Below are 26,299 nucleotides of genomic sequence, written 5' to 3'. Positions count from 1 at the left end.
TGTAAATGAGAGAAACACCTTTAGAATAGGTTCCTTCCACTGTGAAATTCATGGAAACAAAAATATAGCACTGTGCTCCCAATAAGCTTCTTTTAACTATACTGCTGTGTAAACCACAGCATGAGAAAGTTAATAAGTCTGCTTGCTTAACATTGCCTACACAATAGCCGAACAGGATTTCTGTTTTAGAGATTGTTACACTCTGCAGCCAAATGTTAACAAGACACTCCTTACATTATTACAGCTGTCTGGAAACTGGAATTTCTATTCTGCAGGAAATTTCTCATTTCTTAAAAAAAAAAAATTTCGTTCGGAATCAGAATGAAAAGTTGGAGTCATGAAATTTTCCACATGGGGGGGGGGGGGGGGCAGTGGACGTGAAAGATGCATGACGGACATTTTCAAAGAATTCTGTTTGGAAGAACAAAAATTGAACTTTAAAAAAAAATTTCCAATCTGAACTCCCCAACTGCCTTCCTGGCAGCCCGGGGAGTCTAGGAGCCTGGGTTAGGCAGGAAAGCTTCGACAGAATCCCCCTGTTCCCAGAGGAACATTTTCATTCCGTCCAATCAGCATTTTCCAACGGGAAACTGTTCAGTCAGAAAATATGAGGTCTAGCTGTTGTTATGCACTACATCAACCACACACTTAAGCTAGCCATTTTATAAGTTCTCCCTATTTGAAAAATGCCTCTTTTGAAAGGCATTTTCAAATTCTGATCTATAAGCTGCACAATACAGTGGCAGCTTCAAGCTTACTTGCTAACTAAGAACTATTTCAGATGTTTCAACCATATATTTGGGGATTGCAAAGCAGTGATCGAAAATCACAATTTAGTGGTCATCTACTGCCAGCAAGTTAAAGAAGTATGGACTGGATGAATGGATTATAAGGTGGATAGAAAGTTGGCTAGATTGTCAGGCTCAATGGGTAGTGATCAATGGCTTGATGTCTAATTGGCAGCCGGTATCAAGCAGAGTGCCCCAGGGGTCGGTCCTGGGGTCGGTTTTGTTCAACATCTTTACTAATGATCTGGATGATGGGATGAATTGCACCCTCAGCAAGTTCGCGGATGACACTAAATTGGGGGGAGAGGTAGATACACTGGAGGGTAGGGATAGGGTCCAGAGTGACCTAGACAAATTGGAGGATTGGGCCAAAAGAAATCTGATAAGGTTCAACAAGGACATGTGCAGAGTCCTGCACTTAGGAAGGAAGAATCCCATGCACCGCTACAGGCTGGGGATCGACTGGCTAAGCAGCAGTTCTGCAGAAAAGGACCTGTGGATTACGGTGGATGAGAAGCTGGATATGAGTCAGCAGTGTGCCCTCATTGCCAAGAAGGCCAACAGCATATTGGGCTGTATTACTAGGGGCATTGCCAGCAGATTGAGGGAAGTGATTATTCCCCTCTATTCGGCACTGGTGAGGCCACATTTGGAGTACTGCATCCAGTTTTGGGCCCCCCACTACAGAAAGGATGTGGACAAATTGGAGAGTCCAGTGGAGGGCAACGAAAATGATCGGAGTCTGGGCCACATGACTTACGAGGAGAGGCTGAGGGAAGTGCGGTTATTTAGTCTGCAGAAAAGAAGAGTGACTGGGGATTTGATAGCAGCCTTCAACTACCTAAAGGAGGGTTCTAAAGAGGATGGAGCTCGGCTGTTCTCAGTGGTGGCAGATGACAGAACAAGAAGCAATGGTCTCAATTTGCAGTGGGGGAGGTCTAGATTGGATATTAGGAAAAACTATTTCACTAGGAGGTTGGTGAAGCACTGGAATGGGTTACCTAGGGAGGTGGTGGAATCTCCATCCTTAGAGGTTTTTAAGGCCCGGCTTGACAAAGCCTTGGCTGGGATGATTTAGTTGGTGTTGGTCCTGCTTTGAGCAGGGGGTTGGACTAGATGACCTCCTGAGGTCTCTTCCAGCCCTAATATTCGATGATTCTATGGTTCTTGGAACATGTTGCAGAAATTGGATTGAGTTTGAGATGGAAAATTTTTTGAAGGTGCTCCATACTGACATATTTGTGGGCATCTGTATTTTGTGATGGACTTAATTATATTTTGTACTGATCTCTGACTTTTCAAGGACAGAATCCTTGTTTGAGGCTTTGCACTAACTGGGAAGTACAATACTGGAGTTCACAGCAATGAAAGAATGTGGTTGGCCCTTTATGTCTGAAAACTTATGCTTAGAAATGAAACTTTTGAAGGTGAAAGTGTCTCTGAAGGTTTATTATTATTATTTTAGAGGCAAAGCTGAAAAAATAGCAGGTTTATGCTTGAAGCTGCAATTGAACATATAGATGCCAGCTTCACCATTGGCTATAGCAGTCATCATTCAAGTGCTTTTGGTGTCCTGACTATACAATATGATCTACTGAACGGAGAAACATAACTGACATTAACAATTTGCTAGACCATTTTATGCAGGTATTGCACAAGGAGGGAGGAGGAGGAGTGGCTTCTTCCTGTGCCTACACTTAAATAGGATTCGAGACACAACGAGGGAATGTGCACATGCATGTTATAAGATTTGTTAAACTACCAGATCATGTCTTTCAGGATATATTGCTTTTGGGGGAAATACTGTTCTCACTGTCCTTTAGCAACGCAATGTTAGAATGTGGGGTTTCCATGATTAACTTGATACAAACAAGCCAACCCACCAAGATGCAACAAACCAGCTGATGCAGATACAAGTGAATAGTCAAAGTGAAGGTGTTTTATAATCATGTCAAGCTATTCTCTCCTGCCCTGCAGGAAAGCCATGAACAAAATATTCAAATGCACAGTCACAGTGAACACTAACAGCAAACACTAGTGGAGGACTAATTTAGTATTGTGATCAGATCACATAAAGATTTCAAGTCAGGTGACCAGTCACTGCATTACTGATGAGATACTAATCATAGATATTAGATTTTTTTAATTCAAATCTGACTACTTTATAAATCTCATTCCCACTCTCAATCTCAGGCCGCTGTTATTTATTTTTTATTAAAGCAAGTGTAAAGCTAAATATATCAGAGTGACTAAATGTTAGACATACTAAAAAAATAAGAGAAATGACAACCCACGTCATAATAGCCCATAAAAGAATCAACAAGCGATCTCATTTGGTCATGACATCAGCAAGACATTTCATTTTGATTGACTTGAGAATGAGACAAGACCCTAAACATTGGAACAAGATCTGATGTCTTAGCTACCTGTCATCTTTTTTATTTTTTTTATTTTTTGTGTGCTAGCCTGGCTATGTACAAGCAAGCAAATCCTTTGTTTAATAGAGCTTTGATAATTATCAAATATCAAATTATCAAATAAACATTATGGAAAAATATTTGAAAAATGTCACTAATATGAATTTAAAGATCTAATTTAAAGAAGCAAAGATTATATTTGAAGAGATTATTTAAAAGCAGATGTAACAGGCTAGCATTTCAATAGCGGTCTCAAGAACCTACAGCTGCTAAACACCATCATTTGAGAAATATAGCAAACTCTCAAAACTACAGTGTCAGGGAAGAATCAAAGCATAGCAATAATGTGGAAACCCTTTCAAACTCTCACAAACCCTTGTAGATTTTTGCAAGCTGCAATGCAGGGATCCAACATTTGTAAAGACTTCAATACTTTGGCACAATGATAGTGACATTTTATATTACTTCTTTTATCCAGACAGATCTCATGAGCACTTTACAAACTATAGTGCCTTCCATTTAATTCAGTCACTAATCAATCTGATCAATGTAATTTGGATCAAAATATCAGAAGCCAAATCATATACAAACAAAACCCAACGCCCACCTTTTATTTTGACAGTACTAGGCTATCATTATTGGATGATTCAATAATAGCTATGTAAAATTGCTTAATAATGAAAACTAGGATTTTTAGTGTAATACAAGTAAAAAGGAGCCCCAGGAAGACTCATGTTACTGAAGAATGATTAGAGGTAAAAACTTAGTTATAAGAAGTTATAAACAGTATCATGTGTTATGCAAATTGTGATAAGCATCCTGGAAGTTAAATAAGCAGTTGAACGTGATTTCTGTTTTAACCAGTAAAGAGAACAAATTTAACTGGAGAGATTTATGCTCAGGTTATTATTAAAATGCCAATATTTACCCACAGTGGAATCCATGATTAACACAATAATTTCAAATTCTAAATGCAGGGGAAAGCTGTGGTGATCTCAGGTACATCTGTGTGGCAAACATAAGTACATGCTGACTTTTTAAATGGTAACATTGTGTGTGTATGCAGAAAGTACACATACATAGTGGTTGTCTTTAAAAAAAAGTCAGTTTTCCCATAGCCACTGCACAGAAATGCAAGGCTACCACCGTTTTCCCCTATACTTTGAATAGGAGATCTCTGTGATAAACTGCATAGCATGACTGAAAGGAGCTTACTTTTTAGTGGCTTCTGTTGTAACAGTGCACAGCAACAAATCAACAATGGGGAAAAAAGTGGAAAGGCTCCATAGGGGTAAAAAGTGAGGTGGCAAAGTTTGCAGATGATACTAAACTGCTCAAGATAGTTAAGACCAAAGCAGACTGTGAAGAACTTCAAAAAGATCTCACAAAACTAAGTGATTGGGCAACAAAATGGCATATGAAATTTAATGTGGATAAATGTAAAGTAATGCACATTGGAAAAAATAACCCCAACTATACATACAATATAATGGGGGCTATTTTAGCTACAACGAATCAGGAAAAAGATCTTGGAGTCATCGTGGATAGTTCTCTGAAGATGTCCACGCAGTGTGCAGAGACGGTCAAAAAAGCAAACAGGATGTTAGGAATCATTAAAAAGTTGATAGAGAATAAGACAGAGAATATATTATTGCCCTTATATAAATCGATGGTATGCCCACATCTTGAATACTGCATACAGATGTGGTGGTCTCATCTCAAAAAAGATATACTGGCACTAGAAAAGGTTCAGAGAAGGGCAACTAAAATGATTAGGGGTTTGGAACGGGTCCCATATGAGGAGAGATTAAAGAGGCTAGAACTTTTCAGCTTGGAAAAGAGGACACTAAGGGGGGATATGATAGAGGTATATAAAATCATGAGTGATGTGGAGAAACTAGATAAGGAAAAGTTATTTACTTATTCCCATAATACAAGAACTAGGGGTCAACCAAATGAAATTAATAGGCAGTAGGTTTAAAACAAATAAAAGGAAGTTCTTCTTCACACAGCGCACAATCAACTTGTGGAACTCTTTACCTGAGGAGGTTGTGAAGGCTAGGACTATAACAGCGTTTAAAAGAGAACTGGATAAATTCATGTAAGTTAAGTCCATTAATGGCTATTAGCGAGGATGGGTAAGGAATGGTGTCCCTAGACTCTGTTTGTCAGAGGGTGGAGATGGATGGCAGGAGAGAGATCACTTGATCATTACCTGTTAGGTTCACTCCCTCTGGGGAACCTGGCATTGGCCACTGTCGGTAGATAGGATCCTGGGCTAGATGGACCTTTGGTCTGACCCAGTACAGCCATTCTTATACATTCCATTTTGCAAATTTAAAATCACAAAACATTTCCTTCACAAACCCACTGACTGAAAATTACACATTTTATTTGAGCCTGATCCACTAACAAGTTTCTATGCTTCAAATTATCCTCCTAAAAAATTGTTTATTTTATCCTGCATAAACCTGTCCAAGGGTAAGGGAATTGAATGGCAAATTGGAAAAAAGTGTTCTAACCTCTGGGGGAAAAAGTTTATTTAAATGTGTACACTGCTCTTATCTTAACTTTAGTTCAAATACAGACCATGGGACCATAGGCAAAAAAACGCTTTAAAAGTCTCTCTCTGCGCTCACGTGGAGCTGCGGAAGTAACTGAATGGAGAATTAAATGCTTTTTATCACTATAGAGGGATGTGACTCCAGGTTAAAGTCATTGGTAGGGCAGTGTACTGCAGTGCAGTTGTCAGATTGCACCTAGCTTTTAAATTGTGGATTTAAAAATGAACTAAATTCTCACAGATGATAATCTCTTTGCTCTGCTTATCAGTTACAAAAAAGGAAAAATGAGTTTAATGATATTTTGAAACTGGTTTTAAGAAGTCTCTCCTAGGCCGGATGGCATGAGCTAAGTTTTCTGTAAGTGGCTGCCAGTTTGTCAAGCACATGCACAGTTGTTAGGGCATTCTTAGGTGCTTGTACATACCCAAAGGCCAGGTTAAATTCCCTTTTATTTGGCTTTGTGTTTCTAAAGCCCCTTAATGCAGGTGTCAGCTAATGGCAAGATGGCATTTGAGTTCTTCAAGTACAGTAATTCTTTAGTGGTTTTAGTGTTTTTTCCCTCTTGGCAATAAACTTACTTTTGTTTCTCTCAGCAGAAACTGCAAATCTCGCCCACTAAGGATGCCATGGTTTTTCACGTAGCTGGGCATATGGACAGTACTTGTCCCGTGGACGGTTCCATGGACTTCCATGTAGGTATGAATGATGTCCAAATAAGCCTTCTTATCCTATAAAATGAAACAAAATTCGTTTTAGTCTTTACAAACAAACAAAGAAGTGATGCTGTCCCAATCAGAACTGGTTATCTACCTAAACAACGTCCCAAAGCCCTAAATGAAAGGAGGTCAGTGGTTCTCATCTTTCATAACCACATCTTTGACATAAGACTTGATAGTGTATTATATGATTAGCATTTTAAAGTCTTAATTTATAAAAGTTTTGTGCTAGTTTGCAATACCGACAGCCCTGCTCCTGTTCCACAGAACTCAATGGGAAAATTGCTATTAATTTCAAGGGGGCACAACCAGGCCCTCAATACACGTTTACAAGACAGAAGTTGAACTGAAAACATTTCTACACATAATAAACTCAATTTTTAACCCACACTTACTCCACTTTCATTGGACTACTTATGCAAGTGGTCACCACTTTTGCACAGTCATGCAAACAACAGTTGCACAGTTTGGCCTAAAAATAATAGCTTCCTGCAAACTGGTTAGAAGAGTTGTTGAGGTATTTCTGTCATGAACTCAATATAATTGGCCTTGGCTCATCCTCACTGTGAAGAAAGGAGTTGTTAATCTTATCTCACTAACGCCATGCCCCTGCTTTCTCTCAAGATTTGGACATAAGCCTCCACACAGTCTAGTCCTAACACCAAGAAACAAACGTCTTGACTCTTTGGTGACAGGACCATTTCTAGGCTTGTATTTTCTACCCTACTTGATTTGTCATAGGCAACCCATTATTTGACAGCTATGTATGAGAAAGTTAGCCAACGGTGATATTGAAGTTCCCTCAAAGGGGAAGTAGACTAGGAAAATCCTATTACTTGGAAGCCTGGGACAATAAGACACAAAGCCTAGACAAGTGAAATTTTATAATTTACTGCTTACCAAAAAAGGACGTACATTAAGTATTCAGTGTAGCCAATCTGAGGCTTGAAAATAAAAGATGGTTTCTAGCTTTAGCTTCCTCTGTGGTTTGGTAACACTTGCAGGGAAGTGGACAACTTGCTCTTTCACAGCCTCCCCCATTGCTAAATTTCTCTGATCAGCCAGTTGTGCCCCACACTACATTTTAGGAAGAATGCACTGGCTAATTATTATTTATGTCAACAAAAATATTGAGAGAACCGAACTTTCTTGTCTGATAACTAAATCCAAGATCCAGATTGTCCTTGTACAAATCAATTTATGAAAAAGGCTTTCGTAGTCTGACGGACGGAAAAAGGCAGGGATGAAGGAGCTATCCAACTCTGGCAGCTGCTGATTAGTCTCTACAAAACCTTAAAGCCACAGAAAATACTGTATAAGCCACAAGATAGTTAATTCAAAGGCTATCTAGACAATAATAATAATTAAGTACAGTTAAGTACTACTTCCTACAATCCCAACAACTCAAAAATATTTCATTAGGATTAGGGACAGGGAAAGGCAGAGAGTATAATGAATAAACTCACTTGAGAGAAAGGTTTCACACACCATATTACAGTAAATGAAACAGCAAAACAGAATTTACATTCTTAATATTGGCTGAGAAAACTCATATAAAGTTATGCATAAACAGAGTTCTGAAAAGTCAATTTTCAAGACTAATAATAGTAAGAATAAGAATAGTAAACAAATAATAATGCTTAGCTCTTATATAGTGTTTTTCATTATTAGATCTCAAAGCATTTCACAAGGGAGGTCAGTATCTCTATCCCCATTTTACAGATGGGGAAAATGAGGCACAGAGAAGTGAAATGACTTGCCCAAGGTCACCCAGCAAGCTCATAGGAGAGCTGGGAATAGAATTCAGGTCTTCTGAGTCCCAGGCTAGTGCTCTATCCACAAGGTCACAGTTCGGTATTAACTTAATGTGTTTTGGGACTTTTTAAAAATTATTTTTTCCATTGACTGTTAAAGGTGCCTGATTCACATCACTTCAGCTGTGACCAGGAAGGGCCTCTTCCAGGGCTAAAAGGGTGTTCTGTCTCCATGCCTATCGTCAAAGGCTTTGTCCTGAGGTGCCTCCTCCCTTTTATTGATTCAGCCTTGCTCTGCAGTCTGAAATCTTTAATGGGTACCCAGGTTCAAACCAAAGCAATGCAAGGTCACTGTCTTGTCTAACTTCAAAAAGGGTACCTTCCCCTACTCAAGGCCTCGGTCACGATTCAAGTGCTCATCAGCCGGTGTGGATTAATGCATCAGCCCATTGCGAATACAGTCATGAAATTCAGAAGATCCCAGAAATTAGAGGTGGAAGAGACCTACACTATTAGTTCATCTCCATCCCTGATTCTTGTATATTTACTAGCATTTTGTCTCAAGCTATGAGGCTTTCACCACTTCCCTTGGAAGACCATTATGAAACACTGTATAGACTTCAACACTCCTGGCCTTCCACAGATGTTGAGGAAATTGAGGAAATAGAGGCAAAGCGACTTAATGGAGCCCACACAGGACGTCAGTGGCCAAGTCAGGATTAGAACACTCAGTCCCTTCCCAATTCCCAAACCCATGCTCAGCTGTCATGAAATTATGCCTATGAACTGCCCTCTCATTCTCTGTTCTGTCCTAAATAATTCCTCTCGATGTTCACACCCTTCAAATAATTGTAAATGTATGTCCCTCTTTAGCTATCTTTGAATTAAGCAGTACATATTTAATGACTTTTACATTTTTCCCACAGGTGAATCCATTTGTTGTTCTTTTCTGAACTTCAATTTCTCAATACATTTCTGGTAAGGAGGTGCCCAGTACTGAACATGACATGCTAGGAGCAATTATGCCACACCTGTATTCTATTATTTGTGTTACAAGAGCACCCTAATTGAGGCTGGGGTTCCATTGTGATGGGCAATGAACACACAGTAGGAAACAGTCCCTAATGGAACAGCTTTCAATCTAAAGAGACAAGACAGACAAAAGGTTGGAAGAGAAACAGAGGCACAGAATTGAAGTGACTTTCTCAGTGTCACAACACCAGGTGAATGGAAGAGCTTTCAGTAGACGCTTTGTCTTATCTCAAGTCCTATTCCAATGGCCTCCAAAATGGGCTACGTTCCCTTTTGAGGCAATGATATAATGCAACATCTCTGAGCGCGTAGCCCCAAATTATTTTGGCTTTTTCCTGCCGCATTGAATGAAAACTCATGTCTAATTTGCTATCCAATATCACCCTAAATACCTGTAGAACTAAGCTCCAGGGCCCTATCTCCCATTGGAAGTTAGGTCATACAGGAAAAAAAACCCTACACGCTACATATAAATGACCCATAAAAGAACAAACCAAACCTTCAATACATGCGAGATACTATTCCCAACAATGAGATAAAGAAAACACAGAGTTGTCTATAATAAAATGTCATGGTATCATTTATTTCTTTAGATATTTATAATTATAGCTTAAGGCTATATATGTAGTATTATTAGCAACTCAAATAATATATTTAGTGCCTGGAAATAATAGCTTCAGGTGAATTATGTACTTTAAAATACCACAGGGATAAGCCAACTAGGTTAGACTAGCAACAAAATATAACATGAAGCGCCCTGCTGTACCACTGTGACTTACATATTATTCTCACAGTATGTTTTTCATTTGTAAAGGATCTTTATTTTTTAAAATAGTGCCTTCCAAGAGTAAGTGCTTTGCAAACGGTTAAATCTCATCATGCTCCTCTGAGGAAGGCACTTGAAGTATTATCCTTCTATTAGGAGCAAACTGAGCAGAGAGATGTTAAGTGACTTGCCCAAGGTCATGCAGTAAATCATTGGAAAAGCAGGCAATAGAAACCAAGAGCTTGGATTTCCAGTCCCTGCTGCCATCATTAGTTAACATGAACACATTACTATACTATCTGAAAAATGCAGACTTCAAAATTAAACCAAGTACATAAGAACCCCAAATTCCTAGTGTTTATAAAGTAGAATATACACAATTAAAAAATGAGATAGGACTTAGGATCAGATATATCCCGCATGGTAAATGAAAAAAGCTTCCTGGAAATAAGAGAATATTACCATTTAGAAAATAACTTTACTAGTCAAAATGCTCACAATGTTTTTTTTTGTTTTTTTTTGGGGTGGATTACAGAGATCCCTTTGATGTAGCTTTTTCTTTTCAAGTTGCAGAACTACAAATTGTAAAACCCATTCCTGTTTTCTTAATGCAGTTGAGGTTTACTGATAGTGGCATATCTTAATCCACTGTGCCTGCCTAAACAAAGACCAGGAGTTATGGTTCAGTGTTTTAAAGGTGAAAATAGATAAGACTATAAAGCATAGGTATTAATGACAACATATCTGCCTACTGTAGAAACAATAATAAGCCACCTTGAATCTTATCAGCAAAAGTCATATAGTGTACACTATAAATAAAACCATGATAATATGAATATATTGTAAGTGGCAAAGAAAAAACAGCTAGAAAGAAAAATAGATGGATTTCCTCAAAATTTTACTGATTTCAGAGAAATAAATAGTTACCTAGCTCTTACACAGCACATTTCTTCTTAAAATAAAAACACACACAAAAGTTATCCAGTCTTCACAGCTCCTCCTAAAGAACCATATGCATTATCCCATTTCAGAGATATAGCAATAGAAGAACTGAGGACAGGGGCCAGATTATCAAAGGTATTTAGGTAGTGGGAATTTCAAAAGTGCCTAATTCCCATTGAAATCTCTCTCTTTAGTGAACTTTTACATTATGAAAATACAATGGGGTATATATATGTCATCTCAAGCCAATTCTCCAATTCCTCCTATTGCGCAACAGATGTACACTTTTTCACTTTGAGTTGTCTTCTACAGAAGCAATTCTACAAAAGCAATTTCCCCACAAAACAGAATAAAAAAGGTAGGAGATGGAATAAAAATAAAAATTCTTCTAAAGGGCAAAAGAAGCAATAGGAAAGATACTGTATAAAATATAAACCATTCCTTGATGCTGCCAGAATGTCTATATTTATTAACAGGCTTCAAAATCACCGAATGTGTCCAATTTGTTTATGCAGTGTAGTTGTAGCTGTATCAGTCCCAGGATATGAAACAGACAAGGTGGGTGAGGTAATTTTTTTAATTTAAGCTTTTACCTTACCCACCTAGTCTCTCTAATTTGTTTAATTATTCCATTCATATTCTGCCAACTGAGTTGGTAATTAACTCCATTCTGCCCTGGAGGAAGTATTCTTTTTTGCCTGTGTCAATTAAATCTTCCTAGATCTAACGTCTGTTTCTTCATATAATTATTTTGAAATATGGTCAGGAAAATAAACGCCCACAACATACTGTACAACTTTTATTTTTCTGAACAGTAGGAAAATGTTAGAAAATGATTCTTCTTAAATTTGAGAAATTTAACCAAATGTATTGATTATACAGAGAATTCAGTACAAGATCTAAGATTTAGGTAGGAAAATACATAATCATACACAAGTTGATGTTTTTAAGATGACTTTTATAGTTACATTAAGTGGATTTCTCCCTCCCTCCAACGTTTGATATTATAGCAGTGAAATATTTTTTCTAACAAAGAGACAATATAAGCTTCTGCATGCTGCTAAGAAAATGCACTTCAATTCTGACGTTTTGCAAGCAAAACATATGAATACTTTAAGGTTAAGTAATTTAATTCCTTTCTTCAATAAACCATGCAATACTAATGTCCTAAATCAAAGAAAACAACCAGAATGAAATGCACCTCATTTTGATGCTTAATTTACTGGAACAAAAATATGAAAGTATTTTGTTATAATGTAGAGTTAGTGCATTTTTTATATTTTAACAAATGAGCAGTTCCCCCCATAATGTGACAGTAAAATGAATGTGATAAATACCTAAAACCTACTGAATTTGCTTTTTAAATGGTTTTGAAACCTTTATTTAAACGTAGAAAAGGAAAATGTTGTTTCTGAAAATAATACATTCTCTAATGCGGGGTGTACAAAGTTTTTGGCCCGAGGGCCACATCTGGGAATAGGCCATGAATGCTCACAAAATTGGGGTTGGGGTGCAGGCTCTGATTGGGGGTGTGGGCTCCGGGGTGGGGCCAGAAATGAGGAGTTCAGAGTGTGGGAGAGGGCTCTGGGCTGGGGAGTGGGTGCAGGGGGTGGGGTGAGGGCTCCGGTTGGGGTGTGGGAAGGGGTGCAGGCTCCGGCTGGGGGTGTGGGCTCGGGGGTGGGGCTGGGGATGAGGGGCTTGGGGTCCAGGAGGGTGCCCTGGGCTGGAATCGAGGGATTCGGAGGGCAGGAGCGGGATCAGGCCTGGGGCACGGGGTTGGGGTGTGGGGAGAGGCTCAGGGGTCCAGGCTCCAGGTAGCACTTACCTCAAGTGGCTCCCGGAAGCAGCGGCATGTCCCTTCTCCAGCTCCTACTCGGAGGCGCGGCCAGGCGGCTCTGCACGCTGCCCCGTCTGCAGGCACTGCCCCTGCAGCTCCCATTGGCTGTGGTTACCGGCTAATGGGTGCTGCAGGGGCGGAGCTTGGGGCAGTGTGCAGAGCGGAGGTCCCTGGCTGTCCCTATGCATAGGAACCGGAGTGGGGGCTATACCACTGCTTCCGGGAGCTGCGTGGCACGGCCCCTGACTGGAGCGCCTGAGGGGGGCCATGCTGCTGTTTCTGGGAGCCACGGGGAGCGGCCCCCGACCCTGCTCCCTGGCTGGAGTGCTGGAGCGGGGCAAGCAATAACAATGATTAGGCTCCTGGTAAGCAAGAATGCTACTAATGATGAAAACTTTGAGGATCTTTAGTCATTGTTCTTCAGTTTTCATCATTTAGCCTTCTGGAATGAACCGCAGAAGTAAAAAGCATGTTGCCAACATATATTTCTCAGTGCATAGAGATAAAGGTAAATTTGTCATACCTGCAAACAGTTATTCTGCTAGTTCCTCTTATTCCACGTCAGACTATAGCATATAGCAACAGGTGGCGAGAGAGATCAACTGAGATGTATTATATTTTCCTTCATTATGAGCCTCCAATGACAACCATTTCACAGCACACAACCCCCAAATCAAAATATTTTCTGGCCTAAAATATTTGAGAAGTGCACAGGAAGGTGTAGCAATAATTCATATGTACAACATATATGGCAAAGTTTAGAATTTCACTGGAGAGAAGTGCACATCAGAACGTGCAGATAGGTATCCTCGAAACCTAGACACCAGAATAGGACTAATCTGGGAAGAACAAATAGGTTACTTGTTCAGTTTAGATTTCTGATCAGACTCTTGAACCAGTCTGGAGTAATCCCAGTGGAACCAGTTCGAATACTCCAAAGCTTTTAGGCAAGAAAAATAATTCAAACAAACACATGTCCTCTTCCACTGGTGCTTGACAGCACAGCTGGCATCACTTTCTCATAAAATGAGTTGTAACTCTCTTCAGCTTTACCACAGAGATTATTCAGAGCAGGTCTTCTAGTGAAGGCCATGCAGAGTCATTGCTAACGGTTTCCATCAAACAAGAGCAGCCAGATTACTCATCAAGGAAATCCTGTTAATATTTGCAAAAACATGGTGCAGAAAATGCTGTAAATCATAATGCTAAACATTTATCTTGCTGGAAAAGTATTTATGAGAGCAAGATAGAATAATTAATTTGATTGTCTGTTCTTGTTTGTGCTACTCTGAGACAGCAAGGAATAGTGAATCTTGTATCCAAAAACAATTCCCATCACGTGAACTAAGGATGAATTTCCATTTATTTGCAAGAGTGCTAGTACCAGAAGCAACTAGCACTAGTTATTTTTCCAGCTTTCTAACCAGTAAGGTACAAGGCTACTGCAAAAAATCTCAGAGGTACCATTATTTGACAAAAATCTGTCTCTTCCTATGGTAATCATGGACTTCTCAGTTCTGGCATATATTTTGGGGAAGCCCCATTCTCTCTCTCAAAATAATGTATTTCACTTGATGAAAGGGGCAATTCTTAGCAAGAATTTGGTCAAAGCAAGACTAATCCTCACATTCCACATTACCTGCTACGCTTTCTTAACACACTAATCTACATATGCAACAAAACTGTGCCTATGTGAGAAAATGGGCGATGACAGTATCATCATCTTCAGAAATAGGCCTGATTTTAGGTGCAACACTGAACCTTATTTTTTTGTTATTATTCCAAGTGTTACCCTGTATCTTCAATTATTGTTTGTAACTATGGGAACACAGATTTCCCAGAATCAGATACCATGGTCTCCACTCCCTAGAATATTGTCCAATGGCAGAGAGGCTGGGGACAATCATTACAGGCTACAGTCTTCCTGAAAGTGCCCAGGCCAACCCTTCTCTCTCTAAAATGGTCACTGTCCAGGGAGCAAATATAATTCCCTTCAGCTATGTACAGTACTTTGTATGGTAAACAACACATGCAAATCCCTTCTTGACTTCCAGTACCAACTTGGTAAACAAACAGAGGTTAATTTAATCCAGCCTTTGCCTTCTCAGATATTTGGTCAACTGTAGAGATAAGCCTAGGCCAGAACCGCAAGCCTGAAACGCCTCTATAAACTTTGAAATAGCCCAGCAAAGAACTTCATTGCTAGGGCTCATCTGTAATCAAGAAGGAACCCAGGGATGCCCATGTATATTTACTTGTAGATCCCTTGCTCCTGAAGGAAAATAAAACATGGGAGTTCCTGAGGCATAAAGGGAAGGGAAACCTCCTTCCTCCAAATCTGTTATGTTCTAAACATCTCTAGAGGTCCAAACTGAGTAAGTATCCACCAATAACTAAGATCCCCAAATTCAGGAAAGTATCTGCATTCAAGACAGCACTTAAATACATGCTTGAGTGGTTTCCTGAATCAGGACCTAAGCCTATACATAAATAATGTAGCATCCAAAATAGGATTCATTCCTCAGATAATCTAGTTTTAAAAAAGTAATGGATACTTAAACTCAAAGGAGTTATTAGAAATATTAGCTGGCCTACCTGTATCATTGTGAAGGACTGTATGGTGGAGCCTACACACAGTGTTTCTGTTTGCAAAGTGAGCCCCTATAGTCCACATTGGAAAGGGTTGATGCGTAATAGGCGCTATAGTTTGAAGAGTTACTCATGAGAAGAGATGTGAAACAAACAAAAATTAAGCAAGCTTTTAAAAAAACCAAACTATTGTCCAAAAAAACTTATAGCAAACCAAACCAAACCCCTTCCCTAAAGTCAAGTAAAACTTTTGAGTAACTGGAACAAATGACAAAGACTCCCTTCTGTTTTCTGTACAGATACACCCTCAATTTGTTCCTTCCATAAAACATACTCCTTTCTCCTCCTGCCCAGAAAACCACAAACCAAACCAAACCCCACAAACCTTCTTAAGCTACTTTATACTGTAAACCGTTATTTAGCTTGTGATCTGCTTGGGTCAGACCCTGTTTTCTCATTTTACTATAAAGCACCAAAAAATACATACATATACATCTATATAGACAAAATACAGATCTCACAGATGTGTCCATGTCTCTGTGCATTTTAACTTTGTCCTTTTCATTTTATTTGTCTGGGTTAAACTGCATGCTCCTTGGGACAAGTGTCCTGGAAAGTGTCATATAATTAAAAAAATAAATAAAAATCTACAATCGCTTTTTTATTTTTTACATCAGTGTCACAAATAACCACAGATCTTTGCAAATTCAAACACACTGCATAAAGGAAACTTTATGAAAATTAGTGCACCAATCTTAACGTATAATTAACTAATCTGCTGCAAGTGCATTAGAAAGTACAGATTGATAAATAACTCAGGATCTGCAATTTGAAAGTCAATTCATTATCACTTTTATTTTCAATGTGCTTTCATTCACTTCTTGGTGGTTCCTTACAGCATCTTGTTATCTACAAACATATTTCATCCAAAATAATTTAACTGAATGCCACCAGGTTTTTTGTCTTGTGTTTCGGTTCTCTCCAAAATAAAGTGAAGTAAAAGCAGATTCCAGAGTGCTGGCTGTGAATACAAAATTGACTTGTTCAGTTCTCGGCACAGGTTTTGATCAGAGTGGCTCAGTCCCTCCTTTTCTGCTGCTCATAGTGCAAACTAGGCTTACAGCATTAAATGTCGCATCAAAAAGCAGCAAATGATTTCTCCTCATACCCAAAATGGGAAGTTCTACTAGCTTTTAGTCATTGTATTTGACAGCTACAATAAACTTGCCATTTGAGAAAGACACTTTTGTTGATCATTGCACACAGAACTGTTATTACTTTATGCCAACTATTTCCACCTACTTTTAAAAGCCTCATGATAAAGCCTTTCACATCAAAGGACTGGAATGACAACCATCTTTCCCTAAGGCACTGTCAACAGGAAGATATAGCCTGAAGGGTTGAAGTCTTAAACTGGGTAAATTAAAATTTCAGAAGTATACATGCTTCTGTAATAATAAATGGAAGCATGACACAAAGAAAACTGAAGTCTCCTTTTACTCTGCTTGAAGCTGGTAAAGGCATCAACTGAAACTTGCTTTAATTTCAATTTGGCAGCCTAGATTAAGACAAATTTTCATGATTTTAAATTATTCAGGTCACCTTCACACAATATTAGTCTCATTCACCACTGAACCACTAAACAACATATGTGCACAATTACAGGCCAATTACGTTAGAGAACAATTAATCAGAGCCCTTGTTTGCCTGGTGGCCCTTGTAGTTCAGATTGTAAAACATATGGAGAATAGTTTGTGGTCCCAGGTTTAGTTTCCCTTATTAAACATGAGAACATGTGAAAGTTTTTATAAACTTTTATCAGTGCAATTTAAAAAAACAAGAACCGCTGTTGTAGGTCTTGGCACATGCCCTGAATGTACCCCTTTCATCTTTCAGAAGTCCTAAAACCTGGATGTTTATTTGTCCTATGCTGGATCAAAGGTAGCTGGAAGCCCGATATCTGCCTTATGTTAATTATAATCCTACAGCAAGATTATGCCACACTCTAAAGTTGTTCTAACCAGAGAATATGCTGTTTTAAGAAAGAACCACTTTAATTTTCAAAACAGAAGAGAAGCTAGGAATACAAAACAAGAGCACAAATGATGCACTTTGGTGCATGAAAACTCTAGTTTCTCCACAGTGATTTGTGAGGGAGAGACGTACAGCAGAACCCCGTTTATCCGACCCTCCATAATCCGGCTCTCCGTTTTAACTGGATAACTAGCATACACAGGCCCAGAAAAGGGTGATCTCTCCTGGGGCCACTAGATGGCGCTACAGCATTACACGTTCCCACTTTCTGGTTTATGTGGATTTTGGTTATCCGATCTAGCCCCAGTCCCAATTAGATCGGATAAATGGGTTTCTGCCGTACTGTTTTGATCTATAAAGGGATAGCTCAGTGGTTTGAGCATTGGCCTGCTAAACCCAGGGTTGTGAGTTCAATCCTTGAGGGGGCCACTTAGGGATCTAGGGCAAAAATCAGTACTTGGTCCTGCTAGTGAAGGCAGGGGGCTGGACTCGATGACCTTTCAAGGTCCCTTCCAGTTCTAGGAGATGGGATATCTCCATTAATTTAAATTTATAACAGTGTTTACTTTATGAAATTAATAAACACCACATGTGTCCCCAGAGGGGACAGGGTCTTGGGGTTGGTCAGGGTATTGATAATGGGATGAAGAGTTTTTCATCTTTATATTGTCAGTTCAAATTCAACCCAAGCTGTAAGTGACTGAAGTCATTACTATGATGATGATAAGGAGATTCAGAAGTCTGTGTTAAATGAGCTAGTAACCTCAATACAGTTCCAGGTAAGCAGGTGTCCCCATCACAATGCCACAACTGTTTGCAATCTCAGTTGAGGTGCCAATGACTGAATGGGCAAGAGTCTGAGCTAAAAGAATTAAGGGACATTAGAAGGGCAATCCAGGGAAACGTGCCAATGCCTGTGCATTTTCTATTCTAGGAAACAGAGATTTCCGTCTCCAGAGCTACTGGTCTGGCACATTTCACAAAAAATACTTTTTTTAAATGAGTCATCATGTAGGTTATCTTCAATCTGTGCGCCCTTCAAACATTGCCTTCTTCATAACCATTCCTTGTTGATTTTATCATGAAAAGGTGTTTTTTTAAAAAATTTCTATGCAAGTTAAAAGAAGGTTAACTATAGTTGTATTCCCAACCCTGCCATAAAGAAAAAATACTAGTCCAAAACACTTTAGTAAAACTACAGCAAGGTAATTTACTACAATGTAGGAGTAGTAAAATTCTTCTAAGATACTGACAGGGTTTGGAATTATTACTGGAGATGAGTGGACTATTTATAAAGGTGTCCCAGCATCCATTGCTATGTAATGTGGAGAAACTAGTAGCTATGCTGAAGCATACACCTGGATAACCATTATCACTTAACGTACAAGTTCAGCAAAAAAAAAATGGTTCACACATGGGAATAACATAGTGGATGAGGACGTAGGGCAACCAGCTCCCCCAGTCTATTTTAGATTTCTGTCACGTGGACTGAATTTGGTAGTCACGTTTTAATCTGTTTCCATGTGTTAGTATAGTAGCCCGAGTGCACAGTCAGATTAAAAAATGTATAAGGTCCTGTAAGTTAATAATATCATACACACAAATTCACATCCACAATGATCTTATAATATAAATAAGAAACAGACTTGGGAATCACTGGTGTAGAAGTGCTAGCTAAAGTCATATGAGGAAATCAAATGACACGGAAAGTATCAAGATACAAGAGTTAAGGTCAGATGACAGAGCACCTACGGTAATCAAGAGATGAGAGAAGGGAAAATGAGAAGCCATTTAAAAGAGATGCTGAGAGAGTGGGTCAGCAAAGTATACGCCTGGGGGAAGTCTGCGCCACTGCGCATGCGCAGAATTTATGTCCCCTGCAGATTTCTTTGCTTTTCCGCAGAAAAATGACTTTCTGATGGTGCGCAACGGGAAGCCACAAGAGGGTCATGCGACCCTCCACAGCAGGATGTTTCGGGTGCCCAGGGCAGCCAGCAGAGAGGTAAATCACTGTGGGGCAGGGGGCAGGACTGGGGAAGACCCGGCTAGAGGCTCCTACCCTGTACCAGGCTCAGCTGCTAGTCCCGGCTGAGCTGGAGAGGCCAGAACTTCCTCTTTCCTTGCACAGCATCCAGGGCCATGTCATACCAACCCCCAGATTTCTCCCCTGGCGGTAGGAAGCTCTGCAAACTCCCTCCCAGCCCCCCGCACTTCCTGCTCCTATCACTCCTCAGCTGCATGGAGAGGGATCCCTGTACGGGGAGCTGCTCCCGCATCCGCCCAACCTCCATTCATCCAGACCCGATTATATCCACACCCTCCCACCAAGCCTTATCCCCCTGCTCCCAGAACCCTCCGCCCTGACAAGCCCCACTCCCCCTGCACCTGGACTACCCCAACAAGCCACACGCACTCGGATCCCCACCCTACTGAGCCCCAACCAGCTGCACCTGGATCCCCCTGCAGAATCCCATTACCATTGCACCCAGAACCCTCCAACAAGCCCCTATTCTAGATCCCCTCCACACCCGGATCCCCCACCAAGCCACCAGATTGCCTCACATAGAACCCTCTCAAGCCACACTTGGATCCCCCCTCACTGGGATCCTGCCTTGCTGAGCCTGCCTGCCCACACCTGGTGCACCTGGCACTGAGGGGCAGGTCCCTGGCATGTTTCTGGGGCAGGCTCAGTCCTTGAGCTGTGTCAGGGTTTTGTGCAGCCTCATCGCTGAGTCTGTGTCCCAGTGGGAAGTGGGGGGTGGGGGGGTGGGAAGAGAACGGAGCTGCATAGTGATCTCCCACCTCTGTGCAGCCAGTTTCCTGTGCTCCCCAATGCCATGCTCGAGCCTCTACATTTATTTGACAAACAAAATTTGCAGATGTTTTTTAACTTTTTGGCACAGAATTTTTAATTTGGTGGTGCAGAATGCCCTCAGAAGTAAAAGTAGGAGAACCAAGGGTGCATAACGTCAGGGAAATCAAGTTTCAAGAGAAAACGGAGGAGGAGACGGATCAGCCCTGTCAAAGAATGAGAACAGAAGTGTCTTTTTAATTTAGCTAAGAGAAGGTCAGTAGTGACCTTAGGTAAGGACTGTTTGTAAAGGCAGGAGTGAGTGAGTGTAAGCCAGATTCGATGGGATCAAGAAGAGAGCTGGAGGAGGGGAAGTCAAGGCAATTAGAGCATGCTCTAGGATTTGAGAGACAAGGGGAAGAAGGGAGGTAGGACATTAAATTGAAGATCGTTCAGCAGCAGGACTTGGTTAAAATAGGAGAAGAGAGGGAAATCAGAGCAGAAACGGCTCATGTAAAGGGGAGGGAGACAAATAGATGGAACAAAAGGATGACAGGAGGCAAACAGCAATGCGGGGGGATAAAAATTGAAAGCTTAGGGGCAAAAAGTTAAAGAGTAGACTTCAGAGTCATAGCAGCAGAGATGAGAAGAGGGTAGAAATGGAGCAAGAGAAGAGATGGGTTGAATGCCAGTGGGATCTTGGCCTGGACACAAGGGTAGACAGATAAAAGAGCAGGTGCTAGAAAGAAGGATTAAGAGAATTGAAGGTGAAGAGAAGCTAAAGGGGGCTGACAGCATAAGAACTGGTCAGAGAGGAGAAGTAAAGCTCTTAAAAAGAAAGAGGGCAGAACTGAAAGATAAGAGAGTTCATTTAAAGTTGAGTGAGTCAGTAGGAGCACAGAGAGTCCTATGGCACAGCGAAAGAGTGGGGTGGAGGAAGTGAGTGCAGAGGAAGAGATAGTTGGGATGTGGTGTTTGTGCAAGATAAATCCTGTTAGCTGGTAGTCTTACTCAATATTACAGGACTGCATTAATTCACTGTACTGGTACGCAGTTCTGTGTAAAGAAAAGGGAGAAATAAGCAGAACATTTGATAGCTGAGCCATGCTAATGCTAAATTAAAAAAAATAATATTTTTTAAGGAAGACTAGCTTAATAAAATTTAATTTTTAATAAAACATCTCCAACTATTCATTTAAAATTTGATGTCTGCAAGATGATTTACAGATGCACAGCCATATGTATGGCTTTTGTTTACTTCTTTTGCTAGTCTGTTTCTCTCCATATATATTCAATGAAAGCAAGTAGGCCTGTCTGGAGAATTGTGACAATTAAAATGGCTGCCTCCCTCAAGACAAGCCACAGTTGCCATAGGAAGACAGGATTTGAGCTGCTTTCTGATAGTACTGGCATAAATTTAAATTGATAAATTAGGCAATAACTGTGCTGTAAAATTTGGAGGGAAAAGTGGATGATAAGCAAGGATGATGTCTGCATTTGTAGGGAGTTAAAAGGAGATTTTTCTCCCTACATCTACTGGCTTCAAAACTGGTAAGTACAATGAAAGTATGCTATAAATACATGTAAGAACAATGTAAAAGGAGGGGAAGGGCAAGCTCATGGTCAGCAGCAATCTCTAATAATCATAGAAGTGCTAGCTTGGAAGGCTGATCTTTACTAAAAAAAATTCTTCTGACTAATTCCAACCAGTACCCAAAGAGAATTCATAGAGGGGGAAAAAAATCCTTTATCTGCTATTTAAGGTAGGGATAGTGTTCAGTGAGAATATTACTAGCTCCGTTTTTTGAACTATACTAAAAAGGAAACTAAATATGTAATAACCCCAAATCTTCCAAAAAAAATATTACATGGACAATAACCATTTAAGAAGAATACCCATCTGTCAAAAGGCACTGGGTGTTCATAATTGGCTGTAATTATAAAAGTATTTTTATGCAAGTTGTGGTTGAATATATTACATTGTAATTTTCCTGGAGTGATTTCCTCAAAGATTCATAGAAATGTAGGGATGGAAGGAGCCCCACAAAGTCAAATCCAGCCTCCTGTGATGAGGCAGGACCAAGTAAAACTAGACCATCCCTGACAAATGTTTGCCGAACCTGTTCTTAAAAACCTCCAATGATGGTGATTTCACATTCTCCCTTGGAAGCCTATTCCAGAGGTTAGCTACCCCTTAGAGTTGGAAAGTTTTTCCTAATACCTAACCTAAATCTTCCTTGCTGCAGATTAAGCCCATTACTTCTTGTCCTTCCTTCCGTGGATATGGAGAACAATTGATCATTGTCCTCTTTATAAGAGCCCTTAACATATCTGAAGATCATTATCAGGTCCCTTCTCACTCTTCTTTTCTCAATAATAAACATGCCCAGGTTTTTTTTAACCTTTCCTCATAGGTCAGGTTTTCTAAACCTATCATCATTTTTGTTGCTTTTCTCTGGATTCTCTCTAATTTGTTCACACCTTTCTTAAAGTGTGGTGCTCAAAACTAGATACAATATTTCAGCTGAGGCCTCACTGGTGCTAAGTAGAGTGGGAGGATTACCTCCTGTGATTAAACATATAACCCTCCAGTTAATACACTGCAGAATGATATTAGCCTTTTTTGAAGCTGCACCACATTGCTGACTCATGTTCAACTCATGATCCACTAAAACTCATAACTGCATATTCCATGTTCAGATATTTTCCAAAACAGACCACAAAAAATTCTGCTCCCAACCCCGCACTCTGGAAACTACAAAACGTATAAAAGATTATTTAAAATGCATTGCATATTTTTTCTTCTTGGATTAGAGATGAGGTTGTGAGCGGCACGAGACAAATAGCCTGATACCCATATGAGAGTTGGGAAGGCACCTGCAAGCCTCAAAGTATTTCTTTTTAGCTGTAGTATTCTATGATTAAAGCCAATTCTGTTTCATTTAGATGAGGGAGAAGTGCTATGGGTTTCACTCACATTCTACACAGTCCTCCTGTTCTGATCAAGCAGACAGCGTTCTCTCTTCAGTCATTTATACTGCCCTGAACTCCAGACAGAAAGTCACTTGAAGGTCACCCCGGCTATGTTTCCCTCATTTTTCCACACCAAATTTTAGGCTCTCTCAGCAGCCTTTCGTACAGTTGACTGCAACACAAGATAAGAACATGTGTGTCCATCTTGCTAACCATTGCACTCCACAACTGATGTATAGGGATCGCCTTTAGAGATTTAGAAAAACTGTACCATTACTGCACTGGGAAATAAAAGGGTCTGAAGTACGGTCTAGAGGTTAAAGGGGAATATGAATGAGAGCCTGCAACAGAACCCAGATCTTGTGGCCTTCAGCAAGTTACTTAACATATCCAGACCTCTGTTTCTCTGTTTGTAAATGCCACCTGGCTCACATGGCTGTAGCAATGATGGGGTGTGACTGGGGTCCCGGGGGGGCCACACTGAGATTGCTCAATTAGGGCAAAGAATGGGGCAGGCAATCTGCAAAGCTGGTGGTTATTCTGATACTTAGATCTATCAAGCTCGCAACAAAACAGACTCTATAATACCGTACTGGTTACCCAGAAGCCGAAAACACAGTTCCCTTAAAGCAACCCAGCCTTGGGCTCCCTCCCAGACAGGCAAATCAAATATGATGAAGATTATTGAAAATCTTGTTCATCATATAAAAAGTTCTACCAATCCAAAGGATTGGACACATTACCCACCAAGTTAATGAATACTTCAGATCTTACCCAAAGACACGCTTACAGCCAATTCTTATGAACTAAAATTTATTAAAAAAGAAAAGTATTGGCTAAAAGATCATTATACATACAAAAAGAACAGGAGTACTTGTGGCACCTTAGACACTAACAAATTTATTAGAGCATAAGCTTTCGTGGGTTACAACCCACTTCTTCGGATGCACTCTATATGCATCCGAAGAAGTGGGTTGTAACCCACGAAAGCTTATGCTCTAATAAATCTGTTAGTCTCTAAGGTGCCACAAGTACTCCTGTTCTTTTTGCAGATACAGACTAACACGGCTGCTACTCTGAAACCTGTCATTATACATACAGACATGAACAGAGTCCTCAGGTCAGCTTAATAGTAAAGATGGTAAGCTTTAGAATTGCAAAGAGTCCTTTTCAGAATCAGTTCATCAGCTTATAGTCCAATGTCCAAATATTCAATATCAGGGCAGTCCAGATGGGACTGGAGATCTCAGTCTTACAACTCAAACTTCCCCCTGAATAAAGCTTAAGCAGATCTGAGATGAAAGGATCAGGTCCCAAGAGTTTTTAATAGAGATTTTTGCAGCCACTTGACAGCACCAGTGCTTGGGTGAACAATAGGCTTTTGAAGTAACCTTCTATTTCCTAAGCATTACCGGTAATTAGCTACATGGATTAACATAAGGTAATTGCCTATCTCCCACCATTTGCTGGTGATATACTATATACTTCAAAGAGAAATCAAGGCAGTGATATCAGTATATTTACAGTTCATTTAAATGTTAATATCTTCTTTTGATCTCTGAATTAATAGAATACAGTGATAGACAGGAACTGTTTGGTTACATTGTTACCCTCTAACAATATATATGTAAACACACAAAGAACACAATCATTAACTACTAATATGTCTCCAAAGATTGAATCAGGGTCAATTAGCCTTCAAGTTGATTAACCCATTTTGGCCCTGTGTCACCTGGGGGTATGGGAATTATACCAGCTCCACAACGCCATGTACCAGGATTCTACTTTAATTTGTAGTTCTGTTCTGAAGTCACTCTGAAATGGCAGTGTGCTGTCCAATATTTATTGTCTCACTTATTTCAGTTCAAATCTGTTTAGTTTACAAGTAAACCGAAGTTGCTTCTAACTGCCAATCCTGCAAACTCAGCTTGGAAGTCAAAATGGATCTCTCTTTCTTCTGTATCATCCTCAGTAATCAAGGTTCTTCAGGCAAAATTATGTCCCCACTGATAGCAGTGCAATCTGAGGTTGCATTCCCTTCAATAGGTATAAACTGATTGGAATTAGGCAAAGAATTATGTTCATAATACACAAGCAGCAACAGAGTCCAGCTGTGCTCTTGGCACTGTAGAACCAAACAGGAGTACCAAGCAGTAAAAGGTAACAATATACAAACCTTTACAGATCCAAGTGCTTTACAGGTATGAATATAAGTTCCTATATGGCAACTGAAATACTACAGCCCCACTTAATAGATAAGGAAATAGACACAGAAGTTAAGTGATTTGCTTATGGTCATAAACCAAGTTAATGGCACAGCCAATCCTAAAACCTAGGTCTTCCAACTTCCTGTGTGATGCTGTAAACCCAGTGGTTCTCAACCCATGGGCCACCTGTGGCCCAAGCAGCACACAGCTACAGCCCATGTGACATCCTCAGGGCCATACAGGTAATATATATATATATATATATATATTATATATATATATATATATATATATAATATATATATATATATATATATATATATATATAGAGAGAGAGAGAGAGAGAGAGAGAGAGAGAGAGAGAGAGAGAGAATGGATGCGGCTCACGTAACAGAGAGCTGTACATGCAGCTCACAATGGTAAATAGATTAAGAACCACTGCTTTAACCATTACAGTTGCTGATCAGAAGCTGGACACACATATGCACTTGGTGGGATTTATATAATTTTGGTTAAGTGATCTGTTCTGATACAAAATATAAAGAAAATAGCATAAATAGATTACTTCAGTTCAACTCTACTCATAACAACAAACGACAAGGCCACTAAACAGGTAAAGCAACCACAAATTAAGCCAACCGCACAGATATAAGCTCAACCCAGGAACCTTGTTGGTCCGAATGGATTTCATCACCCAAATATGCTTCCCTCCCCACTCCCGGAAGTCAAACCTGTCTGTAGAGGTTTCAGAGTAGCAGCCGTGTTAGTCTGTATCCGCAAAAAGAACAGGAGTACTTGTGGCACCTTAGAGACTAACAAATTTATTAGAGCATAAGCTTTCGTGGGCTACAGCCCACTTCTTCGGATGCATATAGAGTGGAACCTATAT

General features: G+C 39.9%; 1 protein-coding gene across 1 annotated transcript in view; it reads right to left on the bottom strand.

The window, feature by feature from the left end:
- MGAT5 (alpha-1,6-mannosylglycoprotein 6-beta-N-acetylglucosaminyltransferase) overlaps positions 1–26,299 on the bottom strand; it is a 240,800-nt gene that overhangs the window by 25,687 nt on the left and 188,814 nt on the right. The window contains exon 14 of the mRNA XM_026647424.2: positions 6,348–6,497. Within this exon, the coding sequence (XP_026503209.1) occupies positions 6,348–6,497 (150 nt within the window). The remainder of the gene's footprint in view (positions 1–6,347; positions 6,498–26,299) is intronic.

This window comes from Terrapene carolina, unplaced genomic scaffold (genome assembly GCF_002925995.2).
Source record: "Terrapene carolina triunguis isolate 2854851 unplaced genomic scaffold, T_m_triunguis-2.0 Scaffold62, whole genome shotgun sequence".
NCBI lineage: Eukaryota > Metazoa > Chordata > Testudines > Emydidae > Terrapene > Terrapene triunguis.
This window is presented reverse-complemented; position numbering and strand designations above follow the sequence as displayed.